Source organism: Stegostoma tigrinum, chromosome 7 (genome assembly GCF_030684315.1).
Source record: "Stegostoma tigrinum isolate sSteTig4 chromosome 7, sSteTig4.hap1, whole genome shotgun sequence".
In the NCBI taxonomy this organism is placed as follows: domain Eukaryota; kingdom Metazoa; phylum Chordata; class Chondrichthyes; order Orectolobiformes; family Stegostomatidae; genus Stegostoma; species Stegostoma tigrinum.
The window spans coordinates 97,941,911-97,964,208 of record NC_081360.1 but is presented as its reverse complement, the minus strand read 5'-3'; the positions used below and the strand labels follow the sequence as shown (position 1 = coordinate 97,964,208).

At 42.7% G+C, this 22,298-nt stretch overlaps 1 protein-coding gene across 2 annotated transcripts in view; it reads right to left on the bottom strand.

Moving 5' to 3' along the window:
- Positions 1–89: 89 nt before the first annotated feature.
- Positions 90–22,298, bottom strand: part of stam2 (signal transducing adaptor molecule (SH3 domain and ITAM motif) 2) — an 89,313-nt gene continuing 67,104 nt past the window's right edge. For both annotated transcript variants that reach the window (XM_059647545.1, XM_059647544.1), the window contains 4 exons: positions 20,976–21,030; positions 13,910–14,078; positions 10,698–10,867; positions 90–3,969 (listed from right to left, as the gene is read on the bottom strand). In XM_059647545.1, the coding sequence (XP_059503528.1) occupies positions 3,750–3,969; positions 10,698–10,867; positions 13,910–14,078; positions 20,976–21,030 (614 nt within the window). In that variant the 3' untranslated portion in view covers positions 90–3,749. The remainder of the gene's footprint in view (positions 3,970–10,697; positions 10,868–13,909; positions 14,079–20,975; positions 21,031–22,298) is intronic.

The following is a 22,298-nucleotide window of genomic DNA, read 5'->3' as shown; positions in this document are numbered from 1 at the left end:
ACACCCAGCTAAATAGAAATTATTTATTTAATGCCTTACACAAACCTAAGGTTAGGAGGAAAAGTGAGACAAAGCCAAAACATACAAAATTTTAAACAAAAATTAATTTCTTTATTATTGGAAAGTCCCAGAAGGCAAAGAAGCCTAGTAACTGCCAGTACAAGCGAACAGTGTTTCATTCTTGCTGACACCTTACATCTCTGTATATTACAGCACCCAATGGAAAAAGATAAAATTAAAGATTCTCAGATAGATGCAAAATAAAAACAACAAGGAAAAGATGAATCCCACACTCTCACTTATAATGATTGAGCATCATAAGAGCAGGGAAACCAGGCAAAAATCGCTACAGAGTGATTTTTCTTCTTTGTGGGAGGAATAAAGTACAACTATAAACAATCTTCAACATACAGTATGATAGAATTTATTTAGGGGTCAGTAGGGAAGGGAAGAAATTGGTTTCCATCATATTGTGCTGATTGAGTACAAGTAATTTATATAAATAAAACCAAATTAAAATAAAGGGAGCAAAGATTTAACAGCAAAATAAAATGACTAACATCTCTTTCCTTCAAGCCTGGACTTGTTACTGAATTGAGAATGTATACAGTTTACAGCCTACTGGTAATTCAAAGTCCAAGAAAATCTCCAATATCTCGAGAATTAAGTAAATATTCAGGCTATCAAAACAGCCACTTCACATGAGCTCCACTTCCACTCTACAAATTGGTCGGAGTACTGAAGTTCTTAAATTTAGGAAAGACGTGATAAGATAAATAAATGTTTCTTCTAGAAAAGTCCACGAATACAAGAGTCACTAATAAGAGCGCAACAGAAACATCTTTCTGGGAGTAGTTTAGGTGAAACCCAAGAGTATGTTTAAGGAAAAGTTGGATAATTAGGCTGAAAGGAAAAGACAGATGAATGGAGGCTTGCAGAGTTTAAATGCCAACAAGGATCATTTGGGTTATATGATGTATTTCTGTGTTGTAAATTCTACATAAATAAAACAAAGTGGCAAGAAAATGCCAAAACCAATTGGAATAAAAGTGACTTCTAGGATTTAAAGTGCCTCACAAAGAGCAGACTGTACAGGGGTCTGATGGGTTCTAGCCAGAATGGAACTGCACACAAAAAAAAACTGTTCTGCAGATTGTATAGAATCAGCTTAACTAAGGAGTTGGTCATTCCCAGGCTAGATCAAAATACATGGTTGGCAGCCTTGGCTGTGGGCTGTATGAGGGGAACAACTGCAATAATTAACAGCAGAAGCATAGAACCCATCTAGGTGAGGGACAGCTTACTAAAGATCCAGAGGCCGAATCAGAAGGCAGAAGAGGTTCAAGAAAAGATTTGTAATTGGGAGATAATTGTCTTCTTTTTAGTTTTGGGTGCGCAAGGCAGAATGTCCAGTTAAAAATCTGTTCTAAAAAGTGGTTTGGGCACACAGGCATTGGATAATCTTTATCTAATCTGCAAGTAACTGTCAAGTGCTACAGTTGTATGTAAAATCTGTTAAAAAGAAAAACATTTCCAACATTGTGAAGGAACAGCATTACAAATGCAGCATGTCTTTGTTGCGAACAATCTTTACTCCTCTCCCTGCCACTCCCCAATACTTCCATTAACTTCAGGAATCAACTCGAGTTGATCAAACCCTATTCTGTCTATTTAGTGGAGATTGGCTGCTTGATTGCTTTTTATTACACCTTAAACTAATTTGGCGTGGAATTAGTCATTAAAACTTTAAAACACGATTGATCTATATTTCTCTTCGTAAATCGTCAGACATCCAAAATCCCAAGAACAAGAATGTCAAATTGAAATCAAATGCAACAAAAATACTGCATTTTAGCTAGTCCTACTTCAAAATATTGATTAAATATAAAATAAGTCAAAACATGGTCAAGGAGATGGGATGTGGGATAGAGATATGAGATCTGTGATGTTCGAAGCCTATTATAGTGCAACAAGATGAAGACAGGATAAATTCCTTAAAAGGTGAGCACTGCATTCCCCTGGTGATCCTTCTAAAGACTAAAGTTTATAATTTCTTCTGAAACCCCAACTCCCACACTAATAACTCTACCCTTCACTGGAAAGATGCAGCAAGTGCTAATGAGCGACGTGCAAGTTCTGGGGAGTTTAACAAAAACAGAATTAAAACAATTCCAATAGAATTCTCATCAGTAAACTTGGAGATGTGACAACGGGAAAACGAAGGAATGTGGACAAGTCTCTTGAAGCTCTAGTGTCAAAGGAGAATTATCCCAAAACTGACCAATTCCAGAAGGTGGGTTGTGCATGAGTTGGTGAGGTTTGAAAAAAAGTGTGGGCAACATGCAACACCGCTTTTGTTGTTGAGAAAAGTGCAACTTGTCAATAACTGCCAGCTGAGAAACAAACACAATAGAATCACTTATTGTGCTACAAAACTCAAAAAAGGGGGAAAAAACAGCAGCAATCTGGATCACTGTACGAGTGCAACAAAGAATGTAGTTTGGTACCAAGTCACGCCCAACTCGAATTAGTATTGCCCGTGCTGCACGAGAGAGAAATCAACAGAAAAATACAAACTAGGGCCGATAGCTCAGTCAGTAAAGGCAGTGCACTAGAACCTTACAGATCCCAATACTATTATATGCTCACCACACTGTCAAATGATCCCCAAGATTGCTCTTTGTACTGTAAATTTTCTAAAATGCTCCCCACACATCACTGCTTTTGATTATTCATTTCTTTCAAACAAACCAGGCTGAACTGATTACTTCAAAACCCCAGTGGGGTGTGGTTTTCAGATACTTTTTCATTCACAGGAGGCCCTTGCCACAATCAATTGTGTTCTGAACACCTTCGTATGGGTTTCCAGCCTGATCAGTTTGTGGAGTGACAGTAAAACGATGGGTGAATTGTAGAATCATAATGTCACAGCTGAAATTGGAAACCTGAAGACCAGGATGAACTGGAGCCTTGCCCTGGCCATTCCCTTCAGGATTGGGCAGTGATACTCACTTCTGTCAAGGGCTGTGTCTTCATGTGGACACCTAAACTGGGTTCCAAAACAAAAGACCACAGCATTCCTAGCTCGGGTTTGAGGCAGGCACTGAAACAGTGCGGTCAACATTACCATGCTGTGAGCATTTAAGCAAATTCCTTCAGGTAGCCTGCAAGGCTCATGCATTTTATGTTGACTTGAACCCTGGCCATTTCTCTCATCCAAGAGCACTGCAACCAACAGCAGCCTCGCTCCAGCTGAGTTCATATTACCAAGCACAGGGAACCTTATGGCACCCTCATCTGGCTCAGAGTCCACAGCAGGACTGCACATGGGTCGTTTGGGACAGTGACCTTTCACAGTTCTTCTATTGCTGCTGGGGCCACAGGAAGGTATGCCTCATTGTGAATCAATTACAGTGGGCACACTGATTCCCCAATTTCTAGCAAATGGCAACTAACCAGAGCTGCCAAATCATGTGAATAGCAGAGGGAGTAAGACAGGGTGCAATCACATTAAACAATATGTAGAGTGGAGACAGACAACTAAAGATTACCAAAAAAAAAAATCACTTTTCATTAAAGCAAGAAGATGACAGAAAATTAACTGCCTGCAGTAAACCCCCGATATAGGGGATCTCTACTTATTGGTGCAGTACTGCCATTGTGTGACAAAATCTCAGCAGGGCAGTATCTAGCACAATAACACGGAAACCAGGAGATCTGCTGAAAGGCTCACATGAGCTGTACTTCTCTTAAAGCAGAGGCTGCTGAAAATAGTTAGAGTGGTGCTGAGGAATATGCTGGGCTTGGGAGACCATTGGGTATCCAGCAGCTGGAGGTCCACTGACGGTAGTGTTCTGATAGGCAGGCATATCGTTACTCAGTCCTGGTTGTGCTGTGTAGGGGGCTGCTGGTCCAGTTGTCACCTGAAGGCTTGCTGCTTGAGTCATGTAGACTTGTGGTGGTCCGGTGCTGTTTAACAAAATTAGAAAGAAACATCTTTTCAAAAAAAGAGTTGACTTCATGTAAATGTGGCACAGTCAGTTAATCAGAAATATTATTAATAGCATACAGTACAAAAGACAGTAAGTTATGTTTAACTGATGTACAGAATTGTGTCGTGTTCTTTATTTATTCTTCACATTAGAGAGATGTTTTATTCTTTCACTGGATGTGGGTGTCACTGGCCAAACCAGCACTTGTCCTTTTGCCCCTGGAGAAGCAAGACGGTGGTGAGCTACCTTTTTGAACCGCTGCAGTTCATCAGGGTATCGCAATTTAAGAAAGGCATTAACTCATTAAGGATACTATAGAAAAAATTCTCAAGAATGTTTCCAGGGATGAGGACTTTGAGTTACGTAAGTAGATTGGGGAAATCAGATGTTTTCTCCATGGGGAAGAGAAAGTTGAATAGTGATGTCTCAGAGATAACAAGATCATGAGGGATCTGGACAAGAGTAGGCCGCAAGAAACTTCCAATTGGTGAGAGGGTCAAAAACAAGAGGGCACTGGTTGAAGGTAAAACTGGCAAAAGAAAACAACGGAAAGAAGAGGAAGAAGTGGTTAGGATCTAGAAAGCATTGAGTGTGTGTCGAGGTGGCAGTTTTAGAGGCATTCAAAAAGCAACTGGATTATCATCCAAAAAGGAAGAACGTGCAGGGATACAGGAAGACCACAGGGAACAAGGTCAGGAGAACTAATCAGACAGAGCTGACACGATGACATGAAACCAGTAATTATGACCTACTTCCTTCACTATTCCAAATCACCGTATGAGTCACTTCATAGGGCAGTTAAGAGTGAACTGCATTGCTACGTGTAGCATATAGACCAAAGAGGAGGACACCAGGTATCTTTCTCTCAAAGAAACTTGTGAACCAGATGGATTTTTCCTACAATTTGGTAACTTCAGGATCACTTTTGCGGAGACTAATTTTTTGTTCCTGGTTCATTGACCAATTGACTTTAGATTGCCTAGCTGCAGTTGCAAACATGAAGTGGTGATAGTTTCATAGGACGTGGGCATCACTTGCAAAGACAGCATTGATCGCCCATCCTGAAATGCCTCCTTGAGCTATGGCAGTCAATTATGATGTAGCAATACCCACAATGCTACTGGGGAGGAAATTCCAGGATTTTGACCCAGCAATACTGAAGGAACAGCAACATACTTCTAAGCCAGTATGGTGACTGACTTGAAGGAGAGCTTGCAGATCCCATGGAAGTGCCACCCTTGTCCTTCTAGCTGGTACAGGCAGTGGGTCTGGAAGGTGCTGTGGATGGAACCCTGACAGTTGCTACAGTTTATTTCGGTACACACAGCTGCCATTACACATCTGTGGAGAAGGAGGAGGTCAGCGTTTAACACTGTCAATCAAGAAGACTGCTTTGATTTGGACAGCATTTAGCTTCTCTATGTTACATGTCATCACACTCCCAAATGGTGCCTTCTAGTTGGTGGGCAAATTTTGAGGAGTCAGGAGGTGAGTTACTCACCAGAGAATTACAGCCTGTATTCTGCTTTCGAAGACACAGTATTATAGAACATAGAACATTACAGCACAGTACAGGCCCTGCGGCCCTCGATGTTGTGCCGACCTGTCATACCGATCTGAAGCCCATCTAACCTACACTATCCCAGTTCACTGATCCCGTTCAGTTTCTGGTCAAATGATCAACTTTAAGAATGTTCAAGCATGAAATGATAGTGGGAGATTCAGCAGCAGTATGTGCATTGAAAGTCGAGGGGAGATGGTCATTGGCTGGTAATTACGTGGTCCAAGCATTACTTGTCACTTGTCAGCCCAAGCCACAATACTGTCCAGGTCTTGCTCCATTTGAACATGGACTGTTTCAAAACCTCACTCCAACTGATATCAAGAAACAGCTGAAAGCACTGGATACGACTAGCCTGAGACCATCCTGGCACCCAGTTTGAGTTCCACCATGGTCACTCAGCTCCTGACCTCATTGCAGCTTTGATTCAAACATGGACAGAACAGGTGAGTTGCAGAAGTGAGGCAATAGTGAATGCCCTTGACATCAAGGCCAGATTCAACCGGGTGGAGCATCAAGGTGTCCTCGCACAACTGCGGTCAATGGAAATCCTGGGAAATCTCTCTGCTAATTAGAGCTGTATAGTACTTGGCACATAGGAATATCTTGTTGGAGGTCAGTCATCTCAGCTCCAGGACTTTGGGGTGGGGGTGCGGGTGCATGGAGATTCAAGAAATTCAAAGAGAATGGACAAAGCATCAGCAAAGTAGGGTGATATGGGTAAAGGTGAGCACAGTGGAATAGGAAAGGACAAAAAGCTTAACAAAAATTCTACAGCCATGAATAAGTTCAATACAGGAAGGACGAGGTTTTAAAAAACGTTTCTTTCAATCTGAAGGGCAAATTGGCAAAAACACTCTGAAGATGAGTTTGCAGAATGTTTTGCTGACAATTTCTTGGAGAAATACATTATGGAACAATCTAGGGATAAAGCTATCTTAGACTTAGTATTATGTAATGAGGCAGGGTTAATTAGCAATGTTGTATTACGAGATATTTTGGGAAATAGAGCACTGAATTCTATGTGAAGTTTCAAAATCAAATAAAAATTTTTAAAACTTTAACGAAGGCAATTATATAGATATGAAAGGATAACAGACCAGAGTCAATTTGGAAAACAGACTAAGATATGGTTGTAACTGAACTTGGGAAACATTCAGAGATAATTCAGAATCTTCAACAAAAGTATACCCCACTAAAAACAAAACCACAAAAGAGCCCATTTCTGGTTTACTCGGTCATTAAGCATAGTAATATATTAAAATAAGACTTATAATATTGTGAAAAACAACCTATAAATCTGACGCAAAAACAGAAAATGCTGGAAAAGCTCAGCAGGTCTGGCAGCATCTATAAAGAGAAATCACAGTTAATGTTTTGGGTCTGGTAACCCTTTCTAAATCTGAGGATTCAGAGTGTTTCTGAAACCTAAAAAAGTCACCCATAAAAGTTGAGAAAATGTACAAGGAGACTAAACTAGCCAAAAATATAAAAATAGATTGTAGAAGCTTTTACTAGTATACAAAAAGGAAGCCAGCAGCTAAAGTACTAGCCTGGTATATAGAAGCAGAAACAAGAGAAATTATCAGGGAGAATGAGGGAACAAGAGGGGCACTGACCAATTATTTTGTGCATCTTCTGTTGTGAGAGGCTAGTTTCATTCCTGAAACAGACAGCAGTATAGGGGTTAAAACCGTCAGGAAATGAGGAAAATCAATGTCAACTGAGAAAAAGTATGGGAGAAATGCACGAGCCTAAAATCCAACAAAACACCAAATCATGGTGGCCAACACCAGAGTTCTAAGAGAGACAGCTGCAGAGTTAGTGGATCTAAACTAGTTAAGATTTTCCAAATTATCTTAAATTGCCACATATTACCTTGCTTTTCAAGAAAGGAGGGAGAGAGAGAAATAAGGAACTACATGCCAATTAGCCTAAGATCAACTGTCAAAATGCAGAAATCTATTAAAGGAACTAACCAGGCACACATTAAAGCATTGTACGATTAAAACAAGGCAATATGGTTTGACTGAAGGAAAAAACCAGTTTGACAAAACTAAATGTTTAAAACATGCAATTAGTAAGGTTGATAAAGGGGAAACCAGTCGATGTGGTCTAGCTAGCTTTCCAAAATATATTTGATTAAGGTTAATGGGCAAGGGCACAAGGAGGTGGGGGTAATATATTGGGCATGGGAAGTGGATTGATTAATGAAAGCTATAAATAGGTATAAAATGGAATATTCTGAAATTGAGGGGTTGTTAGGAAGTGCTCCAAGGGCCAGTGCTGGAGCCGCAGCTATTCAAACCCACATTAATGACTTGGGTGGAAGAATGGTGAGTAATGTATCTACGTTTGCAGACAATACAAAGCTTGTTGGAAAAGCAAGCTGTGGAAGAGGATACAAACAGGCTGCAAACAGATGTAGATATGTCAAAGTGAGCGGACAACAAGATGACATATGGATTATAATGCAGGGAAGTGTGAAATTATTTGTTTTGTCTTAAGAGTACAAGTGCAAATTTTTCTTAAATATAAAAGATGTGAAACTTGTAAATAAAGCTCAAAAGAGACTTGAATGTGCTTGTTCAAGCTAAATAGAACATTAACATCCAAGCACTTGGAGGAAAATAACATATTGGCCTCTACATAAAGGCAATTTTTTTCCCAGTGTTACAAAGTTGTGTTACAATTGCAAGACCACATTTGTAATACCGTCTGCAGTTTTGATTTTCACTTTTAAGAAAAGCTACACTTGCATTTGAGACACTACAGTAAAAGTGCACTCAATTAGTACCTGGGATAAGGGAACAGTCCTATCATGAGATTTGAGCAAATTGGGTCTATATTCTCGAGAGTTTACAAGACAGCAGATCTCATTGAATCATATGTGATTTTGAAGGTACCTGACAGACTAAGCACAGATCATTTTCACTGGTCATACAGTTATAGCGTCATATAAAATGAAAACAGACCCTTCGGTCCAACCTGTCCATTCTGAACATAATCCCAAACTAGCAAATTGTGGAGCTGGATGAACACAGCAGGCCAAGCAGCATCTCAGGAGCACAAAAGCTGATGTTTCAGGCCTAGACCCTTCATTAGAGAGGGGGATGGAGAGAGGGTTCTGAAAATAAATAGGGAGAGAGGAGGAGGCAGACCGAAGATGGATAGAGGAAAAGATAGGTGGAGAGGAGAAGATAGGTGGAGAGGAGAGTATAGGTGGGGAGGTACGCCTCTGCCACATCTGCTCCCAGGATGAGGCATTCCATTCCCGCACATCCCAGATGTCCGCGTTCTTCAAGGACTGCGACTTCCCCCCCCCCCTGCAGTGGTCGGGAACGCCCTTGACTGTGTCTCCTGCATTTCCTGCAACACATCTCTCACACCCTGCCCCCGCAATAACCGCCCAAAGAGAATCCCCCTCGTCCTCACATACCACCCCACCAACCTCCAGATACAACGCATCATCCTCCGACACTTCCGCCGTCTACAATCCGACCCCACCAAAGACATTTTTCCATTCCCACCCTTGTCTGCCTTCCGGAGAGACCACTCTCTCTGGGAGCCCCTTGTCCGATCCACACTCCCCTCCAACCCCACCACACCCGCTTGGGAACCCTGCGGCCCAATGGTATCAATGTGGACTTCACAAGCTTCAAAATCTCCCCTTTCCCCACTGCATCCCGAAACCAGCCCAGCTCGTCCCCGCCTGCCTAACTCTTTCTTCCTCTCACCTATCCCCTCCTCCCACCTCAAGCTGCACCTCCATTTCCTACCCACTAACCTCATCCCGCCTCCTTGACCTGTCCTTCCTCCCCGGACCTATCACCTCCCCACCTATATTCTTCTCTCCACCTTCGGTCCGCCTCCCCCTCTCTCCCTATTTATTTCAGAACCCTCTCCCCATCCCCCTCTCTGATGAAGGGTCTAGGCCCGAAACATCAGCTTTTGTGCTCCTAAGATGCTGCTTGGCCTGCTGTGTTCATCCAGCCTCACATTTTATTATCTCGGATTCTCCAGCATCTGCAGTTCCCATTATCTATAATCCCGAACTAAACTAGTCTCACCTGTCTGCTCCTGGCCCATATCCCTCCAAACCTTTCCTATTCCTGTAATTATCCAAATGTCTTTAAAATGTTGTAATTGTAGCAACATCCACCACTTCCTCTGGAAGGTCATTCCACACATGAAACACCCTCTTTAAATAAAAAATTCCCTTTTTTTTAGAAACAAAACTCTCTCCTCTCTCCTTAAAAATGTACTAGAATCTAAAACGGTCTCAAATTGCAGGAACGATCATTTTGGATTTAGAGGACAATAAATTCCTTCAGCCAGAGAGTTGTGAATTTTTTAAACTCTCTGCCCCTGAAGGTTACAGTATCTCCATCGCTGAATACATTTGATACACAAGGTCAAGTACAATTCTGGTGCTGCCACTGACAGTCCAGGTCTATGGATTACTAGCCCAATAACAATATCACCAACTTACATTCCCCACTCACTCCCGCAAAAGCAGGGAGAACCTGAGTTTCTAATGGCAATATGGGCAGTGTGGGGAGAAGAATAATTGTTACTCAGGACATCAGATTGGGCCAGATAAAGCCTCCATGGCACGCAGTGACAAGGGAATGATGCATCATTTATTCTGACCTACCTAATTTCAAATAAGGCATCGTTGCACCTGTATCAGGAGATCTGCTTCTTGGCCTCTACTGCAGCTTAAAGCTCAGAAACACATCAGGCCAACACCCAAATTCTTCTTGCATTTGTATTCTTACATGAAAATGTGATGAGTGTGCCTGGCATCCGTGTGATAGCATCGTAAAACCAGGAATTTGCTATTTGGTGCAAGTACAGGACCAGAGGCAGAGGTTTCTGCTTTGTGGCATTAATTTATCACCGCTTTGAAAGACAGCACTCTGACAGTGCAATGCCACCCTCAGTACTGCTCCAGGAGGGAGTTCCCATCTGGAATTAGGACAAGTGTTTCTGGAGTGGGGGCCAAGTGCATGACTTTCCAACCAGGCGGACACCATGCAAATTCAAAAATGAGGCTAGGCTGCCTACTACAGTCTGATGAATGTGACTGTAGCCCATATGCAAAAGAAAAACCACACACAAAAGCTGGGAGATCACTGTACCTCATGTAGGGCATCTGACTGCTCTGGGTTGCACTGGCTGAGTTTATAGTCGGAGGCAGGGACCTAAGTGGACCAATCTGTTCCGGTCCTAAACTGTAGCCCTGGCTGGCTGTCACCTGCGACATGCCCGCTGGCATATACGTCCCACTCTGGGTCTGCCCTGGATACACCTGTGGAAAACAAAACAGGCGGCAACATTACCAACACTTGCCGAAGCCAGAAGTACCACATAATTCAGAAAACAGAAGCACAGGAAAGAGATGATGGTAACATGGGAATGGAATTAGCTAAAGAACAGAAAATGGACCACAGCAGCAGACTGGCTGGAAGTGTACTGTCAGTGGAGTTCCTAAGGGGTCAGTATTAGGACCATTGCTTTTTGTGTTACAATGAATGACCTGCACACAACCTGCTGTCTCTCTAATTTTTCCTAGCTCTCCAAAAAGATCACTGACCTAGCCTGTGAATATTCCCAGCATTTTCTGTTATTGTTTCAGATTTCCAATATCTACAATATTCTGCTTTTTGACCTGCAATTGGGTACATGCTGTAAAATTTCAACATTCGAGCACAATTCAAAACTTCACCATGCAGTACTTAATGACAGAAGTGCGAGACTTCAGGAAAGCCCAGACTAGCAATATGGGAAGATACAGCTTAATGCCACTAATTGTGAAGTGATGTACTTTGGCCAAAACACAAGATTGATAACAATATTATGTTGAGGTTGAAGCAAAAATCGAGGGACTTGAGGGGGCATATTGTGAAGGGGGCACAGTAAGTCAAGAAGACATTTAATAAAGTACGTGGAATATGTTTAATTTTGAAAAGGCACTGAATTCAAAACGGACAAGGGCAGTAGATACATAGAAACTCCACTGTCCACAAGTTCTCCTCTAAGACACTCACTGCCTAGACATGGAAACTTAGCACCGTTCCTTCACTGTCGCTGGGTCAAAATCTCGCTCCCTAACAGCACTGTGTACACCAAATGTACTGCAGCAGTTCAATTAACTTCTCAGGGGAAACTGGAGATAGGGAATTAATGTCCAGGCAACAACACCTACCCACATCCATGAATTAATGCAACAAGCTAAAGGTAGTCAAACTTGCAGTTTGAGTGACTGCTCAAACCATTCGAAAGTTATCTTACACAACACCCAAAGCAACTGCAGATGCACTAACAATTAGCTGTCGCCCCAAAACGTTTTTTAAAAAATTGGTCAGTAAGAGTACCAATCTGGTTAACTGCCAATTCTCTGAACTAGAGGAATGTCTCAATGTTGGACATGAGATTATTGCTGTACAGACCTATTCAATAGTACAGGTGGTTCTGCTATAACGCATGTTTCTTCAATGCAAATTGGCTTTAACACAAATTTAGACTGCTATTTGTAGAACGCAAACTTTCCTTACCTGTATTGGCTATAACGCGATTTCGGCCCCATTAGTTTAAATGGCGCATCTAATGCTCAAATTTTTTTAAAAACAAGATCATACGAGAACAGAACTACAGGCCATTCTGATATAATGCCACAGTTCCGTTCTCACATTATAAGAAAAATCGTGCAATAACCGTGCCATTTAAACTAATGGGGCTGGAATCACGTTATAGTCAATACAGGCAAGGGAAACTCATGTTCTACAAATAGTGGTCTAAATTCATGGTGTGCGTTAAAGCCAATTAGCATCGAAGAAACACACATTATAGCAGTTATACTTTGGAACTTGAAAGCAGAATACAGGGTTAACGGAAAGATTCTTGGCATTGTGGAGGAGCAGACAGATCTTGGGGTTCATGTCCAAAGTTCCCAGAAAGCTGCCACCCAGGTGAATAGAGTTGTTAAGAAGGCATATGATGTGTTAGCTTTCATTAATAAGGGGATTGAGTTCAAGAGCTGTGAAGTTATGCCCCAGCTATACAAAATCCTGGTTCGGCCACGTCTGGAGTTTGTGACTAATTCTGGTCGCCTCATTACAGGAAAGATGTGGAAGTGTTGGAAAAGGTGCAGAGGAGATTTACCAGGATGTTGCCTGAAATGGAGGGAAGGTCTTACAAGGAAAAGTTGAGAGCGCTAGGGCTTTTCTCTTTAGAGCAACAAAGGATGAGAGGTGAGATGATAGAGGTGTACAAAATGATCAGAGGTATAGATGGAGTAGACAGCCAGAGACTTTTTCCCCCTAGGGTGGAGGTAGCTATTACGAGGGGACATAGTTTTAAAGTGATTGGAGGTAGATATAGGGGAGACAGAGGTAGGTTCTATACTCAGACAGTGGTTGGAGCCGGAGAGGATAGTGGAGTCGGCTGCATTAGGGGCATTTAAGCGGCTATTAGATAGGCATATGGACGATAGTATAAAGGTAGGGGTGGAGGTTAGATAGACCTTAGGATTGGAGTAAATGTTCAGCACAACATCGTGGGCCGAAGGGCCTGTACTGTTCTACGTTATATAATCAGAAACAGCTAGCGAAATGAATTGAAAAATACTCATCACTAAAGCTTACCATGTTCTCAGCTAATTGAACTTCAGGGGATGCATTTAGCATCTCACTCTTTCAGTAAAAAGAAAAAGAACTGCAGATGCTGGAAATCAGAAGCAAACAAATTGCTGGAAAAGTTCAGCATGTCTGACAACACCTGCAGAGAGAAATCGGAGTTAACGTTTCAGGTCCAGTGACCCTTCCTCAAAAGGGGACATGAAACTTAACTCTGATTTTTCTCTACACAGATGTTGCCAGACGTGCTGAACTTTTTCAGCAGTTTCTACTTTTGTTTCTTACTTTTCCATAGTGCACAAGTCAGACACCATTCCTTAGCATTTGACGGAACAGAAAGGGGATGTAGTATCTGAACTTTGTTGCAGTATCTTTGATCATGGTGTCAACAATAGACGGACTAAAGTATCAAGGCTCCACCTACTGACCACAAGCCGAAAGCTCCAAGAAGACAGACAGAGCAGTTTTACGTTGCTGAATTCCAACTTGAGCTTCCAACTCTGCAAACCCTGGACAGTGAAGCATTACGCACCCAATATCCAAATCAAATACACCAATGGTGAATTATTAAGCACTCCTTATTCTTACCCAATAATGCTTTTTGGTCGCAATCTCAGCAATAAAGCCCCTTCAGGGCTTGTGTCATATTCTCCCTCTATAGTCTTTACAAAAAAGATTGTCAAAATTCCCCAGCTTCCCCACTGTCTTGGACCAACCTGCATAGGAACAGCAGCTGACTGCTGTGTATAGTAAGCCTGAGCTTGGGACTGGGACTGAGGCTTGGAATACATGGAGGAGTACATAGGCACATCATTCATCAGTTTGTTGTACAGCTCCAGGGCTTCTAAAACCTTCACATTCAGCTCTGACAGCTCAGAATGCTTCCTGAAATGACAGAATGGGGATTGCCACTTGTAAAAGCAGTCATTATGCGCAAAAAACAGACAAACAGTATTTCAACATCATGCACACCTGTTGCAAAATGCAGATTAACTTTTTTTGAAAAAAAAAATGTCAGACAATGGCAAGAATGAACCAAATTTCTGCAATGCATCAAAAAGATGGAAATTTCAACTTCATCCTTGAACATTTCCATACTAAATTCCTCTTTCAGAATGTGAGGGGTGGGGAATACCAGCATTTATGTAACATTCTGAATAACAACCAGACTTTTCAGAGTGTTCCACTGGTTGTTAAGCATGTGATGTTTGGAATTTCTACCTCACTTAGTTCAAATGACACTCACACCACCTTCATTCAAGTTTACACGTTCCATGCTCCACTCTGAACAGGCTCTGCCTTCCCAACCATCTTGACCCCAGTGGAATCAGTATGGGTGTCATATACAAAGCATGCAATAGATCAGTATTCGAGGTTAATTATATGGTAATGTGCCAAATGTAACACACTGAATGTTTCTAATTCATGAAGCACCAATGCTTTATGTGCAAGAACAGAAAAGGTTTTAGCTTTTGAAATTCCAGCTCAAAATAGTCAGAAAGATTAAGATTAAACACCTAATTTTAAAATTTCCCACCGCTGCTTACAAGTCCTTGCAATTAATTCTTTACTTCACATACACATACACTTCCTACGGTTTTTAAGAGGCATCTGTGCTGTTTCAATTGCAATCTCTTCTTCAACTTCTATTGCAGTCTTTCAATCTTGGTGACTGTACCTTCAGTGGCCAGGCCCTGAGTTCTGGAACTTTTAACAAAATTGCTCCACATCTCTCCTCAGAGTGTGGTGAGAGTCAGGAACTCACTCTCCCAAAATGTGATTGAGTTGGAAATGCTTGAATGAACATGCAAGTGTTGCTTGCATGTTATGAGTTGCTATTACCTCTAAGGATATGGACAAAAGGCTGGAAAATGGGATTAGATCATTGTCAAGTGATGTGGACACGAGGGGTCGAACAGACATTTACAACACATGAGGTTATGAGTCTCTGCCCCTCCTTGAAAAAGGCTCCTTAAACTCTTAGTTGTCTGCCTTCATGAGGTTTGGTGTCAAATGCTGCTTGATAATGCTCATGTGGAGTGCCTTGTTAATTTATGCCACTAAAAGCATTGCAAAGACTGTCTTTTTAATCATGGACTGAAACAAGATCAGAACCAGGTTCTACAAGAATTGCTGCACAGTTTGAAAGCAAGTTTTGATTGGATTTGATTTAAGTGCTGCTTGGTGTGTTTTACAGGCAGATCGTAATACGTAGCAGAACAGAATGCAGAATATAATGTTACAGCTGCAGAGAAGGTGCAGAGAGAGATCAACATTAATGTTTGAGAGGGCCATTCAAAAATCTGATAACGGGGGAAGAAGCTATTCTTGAATCTGTTCGCACGTGTATTCAAGCTTTTAAAGCTTCTGTCCAAAGGAAGAGGGTGGAAGAGAGTATAACCAGCGTGGGAGGTTGGTTGATACTGATAGTGAATATTGCTTGGACAGCGGTTGTTTACAGCAGTAATTGCAGGTGAACTGGAGTCAAAGGTCTCTGTGCAAACCGAAGCATTAGTTGGCAACATGTAGTGGATTAATGATCAGTTGCCAACGAAAAACATGTTCTCTCTGCCAACAATTATGTAACTGGTTCTCAGGTAGCTGAGCAGCTTGGGGCTGTGAACAAGATTATGAGAACCGGCAGTTCACAAATGCTCTGCATTCTCTGCAGTGAAAGCCACTTTAAGCGAAAAGAAAATCAGTTTATCTTTCACTCAACAGTTGCTGCGAGCTGTAACTTCTACCCAAGGAGTCAGAGACCTTTTATCAATGAACTGTGTGTCTGTGGCAAACCAGTGGAAGCATCCAGAAAAAGACAAAGCAGCAGCATTCTGATCAGTGTAACAATCAACTCAATAGAATCGTTAAACAAGTGATCTATTTTCTCTTTTCTTTCCCCCTGTTCTGTCCACAACATCCATGTGTGTTTTTTTTTCCCTGTCTGTGCATCTGTCTCTCTACCTGCACATGCCTGTCTCTGTTTGTGAGGGAAATTTTATACGGGGATTAGAGTTTTAGTTCGTAGACTTACATGTCTACAGGTCATAACTGTTTACCTGTAACTAGAATCTAATTACTTGAAATAAACAGCAATGCTTGTTAAGTGCAGAAACCTGCTCCACATTGTCTGTCAACCTGAATCTGAAAAAGGAGGTAAATTGAGGAATTTTGTATAATTTTTAAAATCATTAACCTTTGTCACTACTCTGGGAATAGTGGGACTTGAATTCTAATGCTATAGTGCATTACATAAATATAAACTGTTGCTGAAAATTCCAGGAGCAGCTCAATTCTACATTGTGTGGGGAGCGATATGTCACACAACAAAATCAGCATTTTTACTGACCTCTGTCTAGTAACCCCCATGACAAAGACTGGGTTAGGCTCAGCTGTAACACACCCCGTGACAAAGTACCCTTGAAATATTCAGGAATGCAGCTGCGATTCAATCCTACTGGGAATTTAAGGAAGGAGCAAGAAGAATCAGAAAATGCAACAGGATTTTTATGAAATTGCATGATCACCCATTTTCATGGATGAGATCATGATACAGAAAATCCCAGAGCTAAAGAGGGTTTTGCTCCACCTGGACCCAAGCAGTCACTGTGACGACTCCTCCTGCCCTGAAATGGGTGCTTTCTGTGGAAACAGAGAAGGAGGCAAAACAGATGCAGTTGAAATCAAAATTCTTTGGCCTTTTTACATATTTATATATTTTATAAACAAGGAATTCTGTAATACTAATTTCAAACCATTATTAAATTTGGACTGTACACAGCCACCTGCTTCTGCTCCCTTGTCGATCAAGATTTCAACTCAACTTAAAAACATTCAATGATCTAGCCTCCACTGCTCACAGAAAGTCGTAGTGATGGTGACCATGAAACTATAATTGACTGTCTTGAAAATAATCTCATTCACTAACGTCCTTTAGGGAAGGAAATTTGCCATCCTTACCTAGTCTGGCCTATGCATGATTTCAGAACCATCATTAAACCACATTTAGGGGAGAACTGCAGTGAAAATGTTTCACACAGAGGGTGGTGGGTGCATGGAACACACTGTCACTAATGGTGGTGTAAGCAGGCACATAAGAAATAACATTAGAACATAAGAACTAGGAGCAGGAGTAGGCCATCTGGCCCCTCAAGCCTGCGCCACCATTTAATAAGATCATAGCTGATCTTTGAGACTCAGCTCCACTTACCATAACCCTTAATTCCTTTACTGTTCAAAAATTTATTTAGCCTTGCCTTAAAAACAGTGAGGTAGCTTCAATTACTTCACTGGGCAAGGAATTCCACAGATTCACAACCCTTTGGGTGAAGAGGTTCCTCCTGACCTCCGTCCTCCATCTGCTTCCCTTTATTGTGAGGCAATGCCCTCGAGTCCTAGTTTCACCTGCTGGCAGAAACAACCTCCCTCCCTCCACTTTATCTATTCCCTTCATAATCTTATAAGTTTCTATAAGATCTCCCCTTATTCTTCTGATTTCCAATGAGTATAATCCCAGTCTACTCAGTCTCTCCTCATAATCCAAACCTCTCAACTCTGGAATCAATAGAGTGCATCTCCTCTACACCCCCTCCACTGCCAGTATATCTCTTCTCAAGTAAGGAGACCAAAACTGCACACAGTGTTCCAGGTGTGGCCTCACCAGGACCCTAATACAGCTGCAGCATAGCCTCCCTGTTTTTCAACTCCATCCCTCTAGCAATGGCAGACGAAATTCCAACTGACTTTTTAATTACCTGCTGGACCTGCAATCCCACCTCTGGCGATTCATGCACAAGGACACCCAAGACCCTTTGCACAGCAGCATGCTGCAATTTTTAACCATTTAAAACATAGTCCATTTCGCTGTTATTCCTACCAAAATGGATGGCCTCACACTTATCAACATTGTACTCCATCTGCCAGACCTTTTCCCACTCACTTAGACTATCTATATCCCTCTGCAGACTTTCAAATTCTTCTGCAGACTTTTGTCCACCACTCACCATTGTGTCATCTGCAAATTTTGACCTACCACACTTCGTCCCCAACTGCAAATCATCTATGTAAATTGTAAACAATTGTGGTCCCAACACTGATCCCGGAGACACATCACTTGCCACTGACCGCCAACCAGAAAAACACCCATTTACCCCTATTCTTTGCTTTCTACTGGTCAACCAACGCTCTATCCATGCCAATACATTACCTGTAATACTGTGCAACTTTATCTTATGTAGCAGCCTTTGGTGTGGCACCTTGTCAAATGCTTCCTGCAAATCCAGATACACCACATCCACAGGTTCCCCATTGTCCACCACACAAGTAATGTCCTCAAAGAATTCCAAATTAGTAAAACATGACACACCCTTCATGAGCCCATGCTGGGTGTTCTCAATGGAGAGCTTATTTCCAGATGCCTTGCTATTTCTTCCTTAATGACAGATTCACGCATTTTCCCCACTACCAAACTTAAGCTGACTGGTCTATACCTGCTTTTTTAAACAGTGGCTTCACATGGGTGGTTCCTGCAGATTGGAAAACAGCCAGACTCCAGTGAATTTTCGTAAATAATTACTACTGCATTTGCTATTTCCCACATCACCTCTTTTAGTACCCTAGGATGTAGTTCATCAGGGCTAGGAGACTTGTCTACCTTAAGCCCCATTAGCTTGCCCAGCACTGCCTCCTTGATGATAATGATAGTGTCTCAGTTCTCACCTGCTATAACCTTCTTGCTATTAGTTTTCAGCACACTATTTGTGTCTTCCACTGTGAAGACCAACATGAAATAACTGTTTAATGTCTCAGCTATTTACTCATTCCCAGTTAAGTTGGCCTTCTCATCCTCTAAAGGACCAATGTTTACCGTTGCTACTTTTTTATGACTTACATATTTATAGAAACGTTTGCTGCCTGTTTTTATATTCTGAGCTAGTTTACTCTCATAATCTTACTTTTCTTTATAACTTGTTTTGTGGCTTTTCAGGAGCACAAATGCTGACGTTTTGGGCCTAGACCCTTCATCAGAGAGGGGGATGGGGTGAGGGTTCTGGAATAATTAGGGAGAGAGGGGGAGGCGGACCGAAGATGGAGAGAAAAGAGATAGGTGGTACAGTGGGAGAGAGATTCCCTGAGGTTGGTCCAGAGGGAGGAGGGTAACTTCTTCAGGTTAGGCATCCCTGGAAGAAGCTTGTAACCACGTTTCTGTAATGGCCACTAAATCATACCCACTTGCCAAGATTTGCACCATCAACTCATCTACCTTGTTTCAAATGCTCCAAGCATTCAGATAAAGTGCCCTTATGCCGGTTTTTGCACCTTCTTTTTGGGTCCTATTACCTCCATTACTAACAGCTCTTGAGATCTCCTTCCCTTTAACTTTTTTCCTAATTTTCAATGGAGTTGAAACTTCCTAGTCATCTGCTATTTTGTCTTACATTAATTGTTATTCTCCCTCTATGCTCACTTCTCCCTTCCCACCTACTTACTAGTTTAAAGTCCTGCTAACTACCCTATTTACCCTTTTTGCTGGAACACTGGACCCAGCCCTGTTCAGGTGGAGTCCATCCTCGCGATATAGATCCCTCCTGTCCCAGCACTGATGCCACTTCCCCGTGAAAAGGAAACCCTCTTTCCCACACCACTCTTTTAGCCACTGTGTTTACTTCACTGATCCTTGCCTCCCAATGCCAATTTGCACGTGGCTCGGGCAGCAATCCAGAGATTATGACCCTTGAAGACCTGTTTTTTAATGTTGTTCCTAGCTTTTCATAATCCCGAAACAGGTCTTTTTTTTCCTAGTCCTGCCTATGTTGTCGGTACCTTCATGGACCATAACAGCTGGACCCTCCCCCTCCCTCTCTAGTATCCTCTCAAGCCGGTCAGAGATGGCATGCACCCTGGCACCGGGCAGGCAACACACCATGCAGGATTCTCTATCCTGCTCACAAAGGATACTATCTATCCCAATGATGATGGAATCCCCTAAAACTACAATTTGTTTTTTTGCTCCTCTCTTGAATGGTCTCCTGGACCATGGTCCTTCCTGCAGCCCTGTTCCTCATCCATGCAGGGAGCAAGTGTCTCATAGCTGTGGGACAATGTCAAGGGCTGCGGCTCCAGTGTTCCTGGCTGCAGGGTCCCTCTACCTGCTCCACTCTCAGTCACACACTGCTGTCCATGCCCGCCGATCGAATTAACATTTGTTAATCTACCAGGTGTGAATGCCTCCTGGAACACAGTATCCAGATATTTCTCCCCCTCCCGGATGAGCAACACATGAGCAACACTTAATGCATACCTTGATAGACACACAAATGGGAGGCAAACAGAGATATAAACTGCGCATAGGTAATAAGTAGCAGGTCTAAATAAGGAATAGCATCGGGGCAGGCTTGGTGAGCTGAAAGACCTGTTCCTGTGATGTATGTATTGTATTTGTATATAATTTTGTTGACTCTTAACTACCCTCTGAAAACCGGTCAATTAGAGATGAACAATAAATGCTGGCCTTGCCGGTGACACTCACATCCTGTGAAAGAATAAAGAACGAAGTTCCACAGCTTAATAATTGTTGGAGAAAAGGTCTCTAATTTTGAAGTGCTCCTAAGTTCAAGTCTGTCCAGGAAGGATAAACTCTCTCAGCACTAGTAGGGAGACAGGTTTCAAGTAAAATCTAAATTCAGAGTCAGATTTGTTGTTAAAATGTACAAATAAGTATTTAAACATAAATATTAAAAAAAATACAAAAAAATCAGGAAACAAGTTACTCGTCTGGTGTCACACCTGTCTATCTCTTCAAGCTTCTCATCAATGATTGGTCCCATTTGTTGACAGACATCTGGAAATAAAGATTTAAGTCTGGTTATTTATCAAAGCTGAACAAATAACAAAGTAGGTCATAGAATGTGAGGCTGGATGAACACAGCAGGCCCAGCAGCATCTCAGGAGCACAAAAACTGACGTTTCGGGCCTAGACCCTTCATCAGAGAGGGGGATGGGGTGAAGGTTCTGGAATAAATAGGGAGAGAGGGGGAGGCGGACCGAAGATGGAGAGAAGAGAAGATAGGTGGAGAGGAGAGTATAGGTGGGGAGGTAGGGAGGGGATAGGTCACTCCAGGGAAGATGGACAGGTCAAGGAGGTGGGATGAGGTTAGTAGGTAGGAGATGGAGGTGCGGCTTGGGGTGGGAGGAAGGGATGGGTGAGAGGAAGAACAGGTTAGGGAGGCGGAGACAGGTTGGACTGGTTTTGGGATGCAGTGGGGGGAGGGGTAGAGCTGGGCTGGTTGTATTGTGCAGTGGGGGGAGGGGACGAACTGGGCTGGTTTTGGGATGTGGTGGGGGAAGGGGAGATTTTGAAGCTGGTGAAGTCCACATTGATACCATTGAGCTGCAGGGTTCCCAAGCGGAATATGAGTTACTGTTCCTGCAACCTTCGGGTGGCATCACTGTGGCACTGCAGGAGGCCCATGATAGACATGTCATCTAAAGAATGGGAGAGGAAGTGGAAATGGTTTGCGACCGGGAGGTGCAGTTGTTTATTGCGAACCAAGCGGAGGTGTTCTGCAAAGCGGTCCCCAAGCCTCCGCTTGGTTTCCCCAATGTAGAGGGAGCCACACTGGGTACAGTGGATGCAGTATACCACATTGGCAGATGTGCAGGTGAACCTCTGCTTAATATGGGAAGCCATCTTGGGGCCTGGGATAGGAGTGAGGGAGGAGGGGTGAGGGAGGAGGTGTGGGGGCAAGTGTAGCATTTCCTGCGGTTGCAGGGGAAGGTGCCGGGTGTGGTGGGGTTGGAGGGCAGTGTGGAGCGAACAAGGGAGTCACGGAGAGAGTGGTCTCTCCAGAAAGCAGACAAGGGCAGGGATGGAAAAATGTCTTGGGTGGTGGGGTCGGATTGTAGATGGCGGAAGTGTCGGAGGATGATGCGTTGTATCCGGAGGTTGGTGGGGTGGTGTGTGAGAACGAGGGAGATCCTCTTTGGGCGGTTGTGGCGGGGGCGGGGTGTGAGGGATGTGTTGCCAACCCAAAGTAGGTCACATCAGTTATTCCAACCTCATGACATTAGGAGTTTGAGTATGTATAGTAAGAGAAAAGCAAACACTAG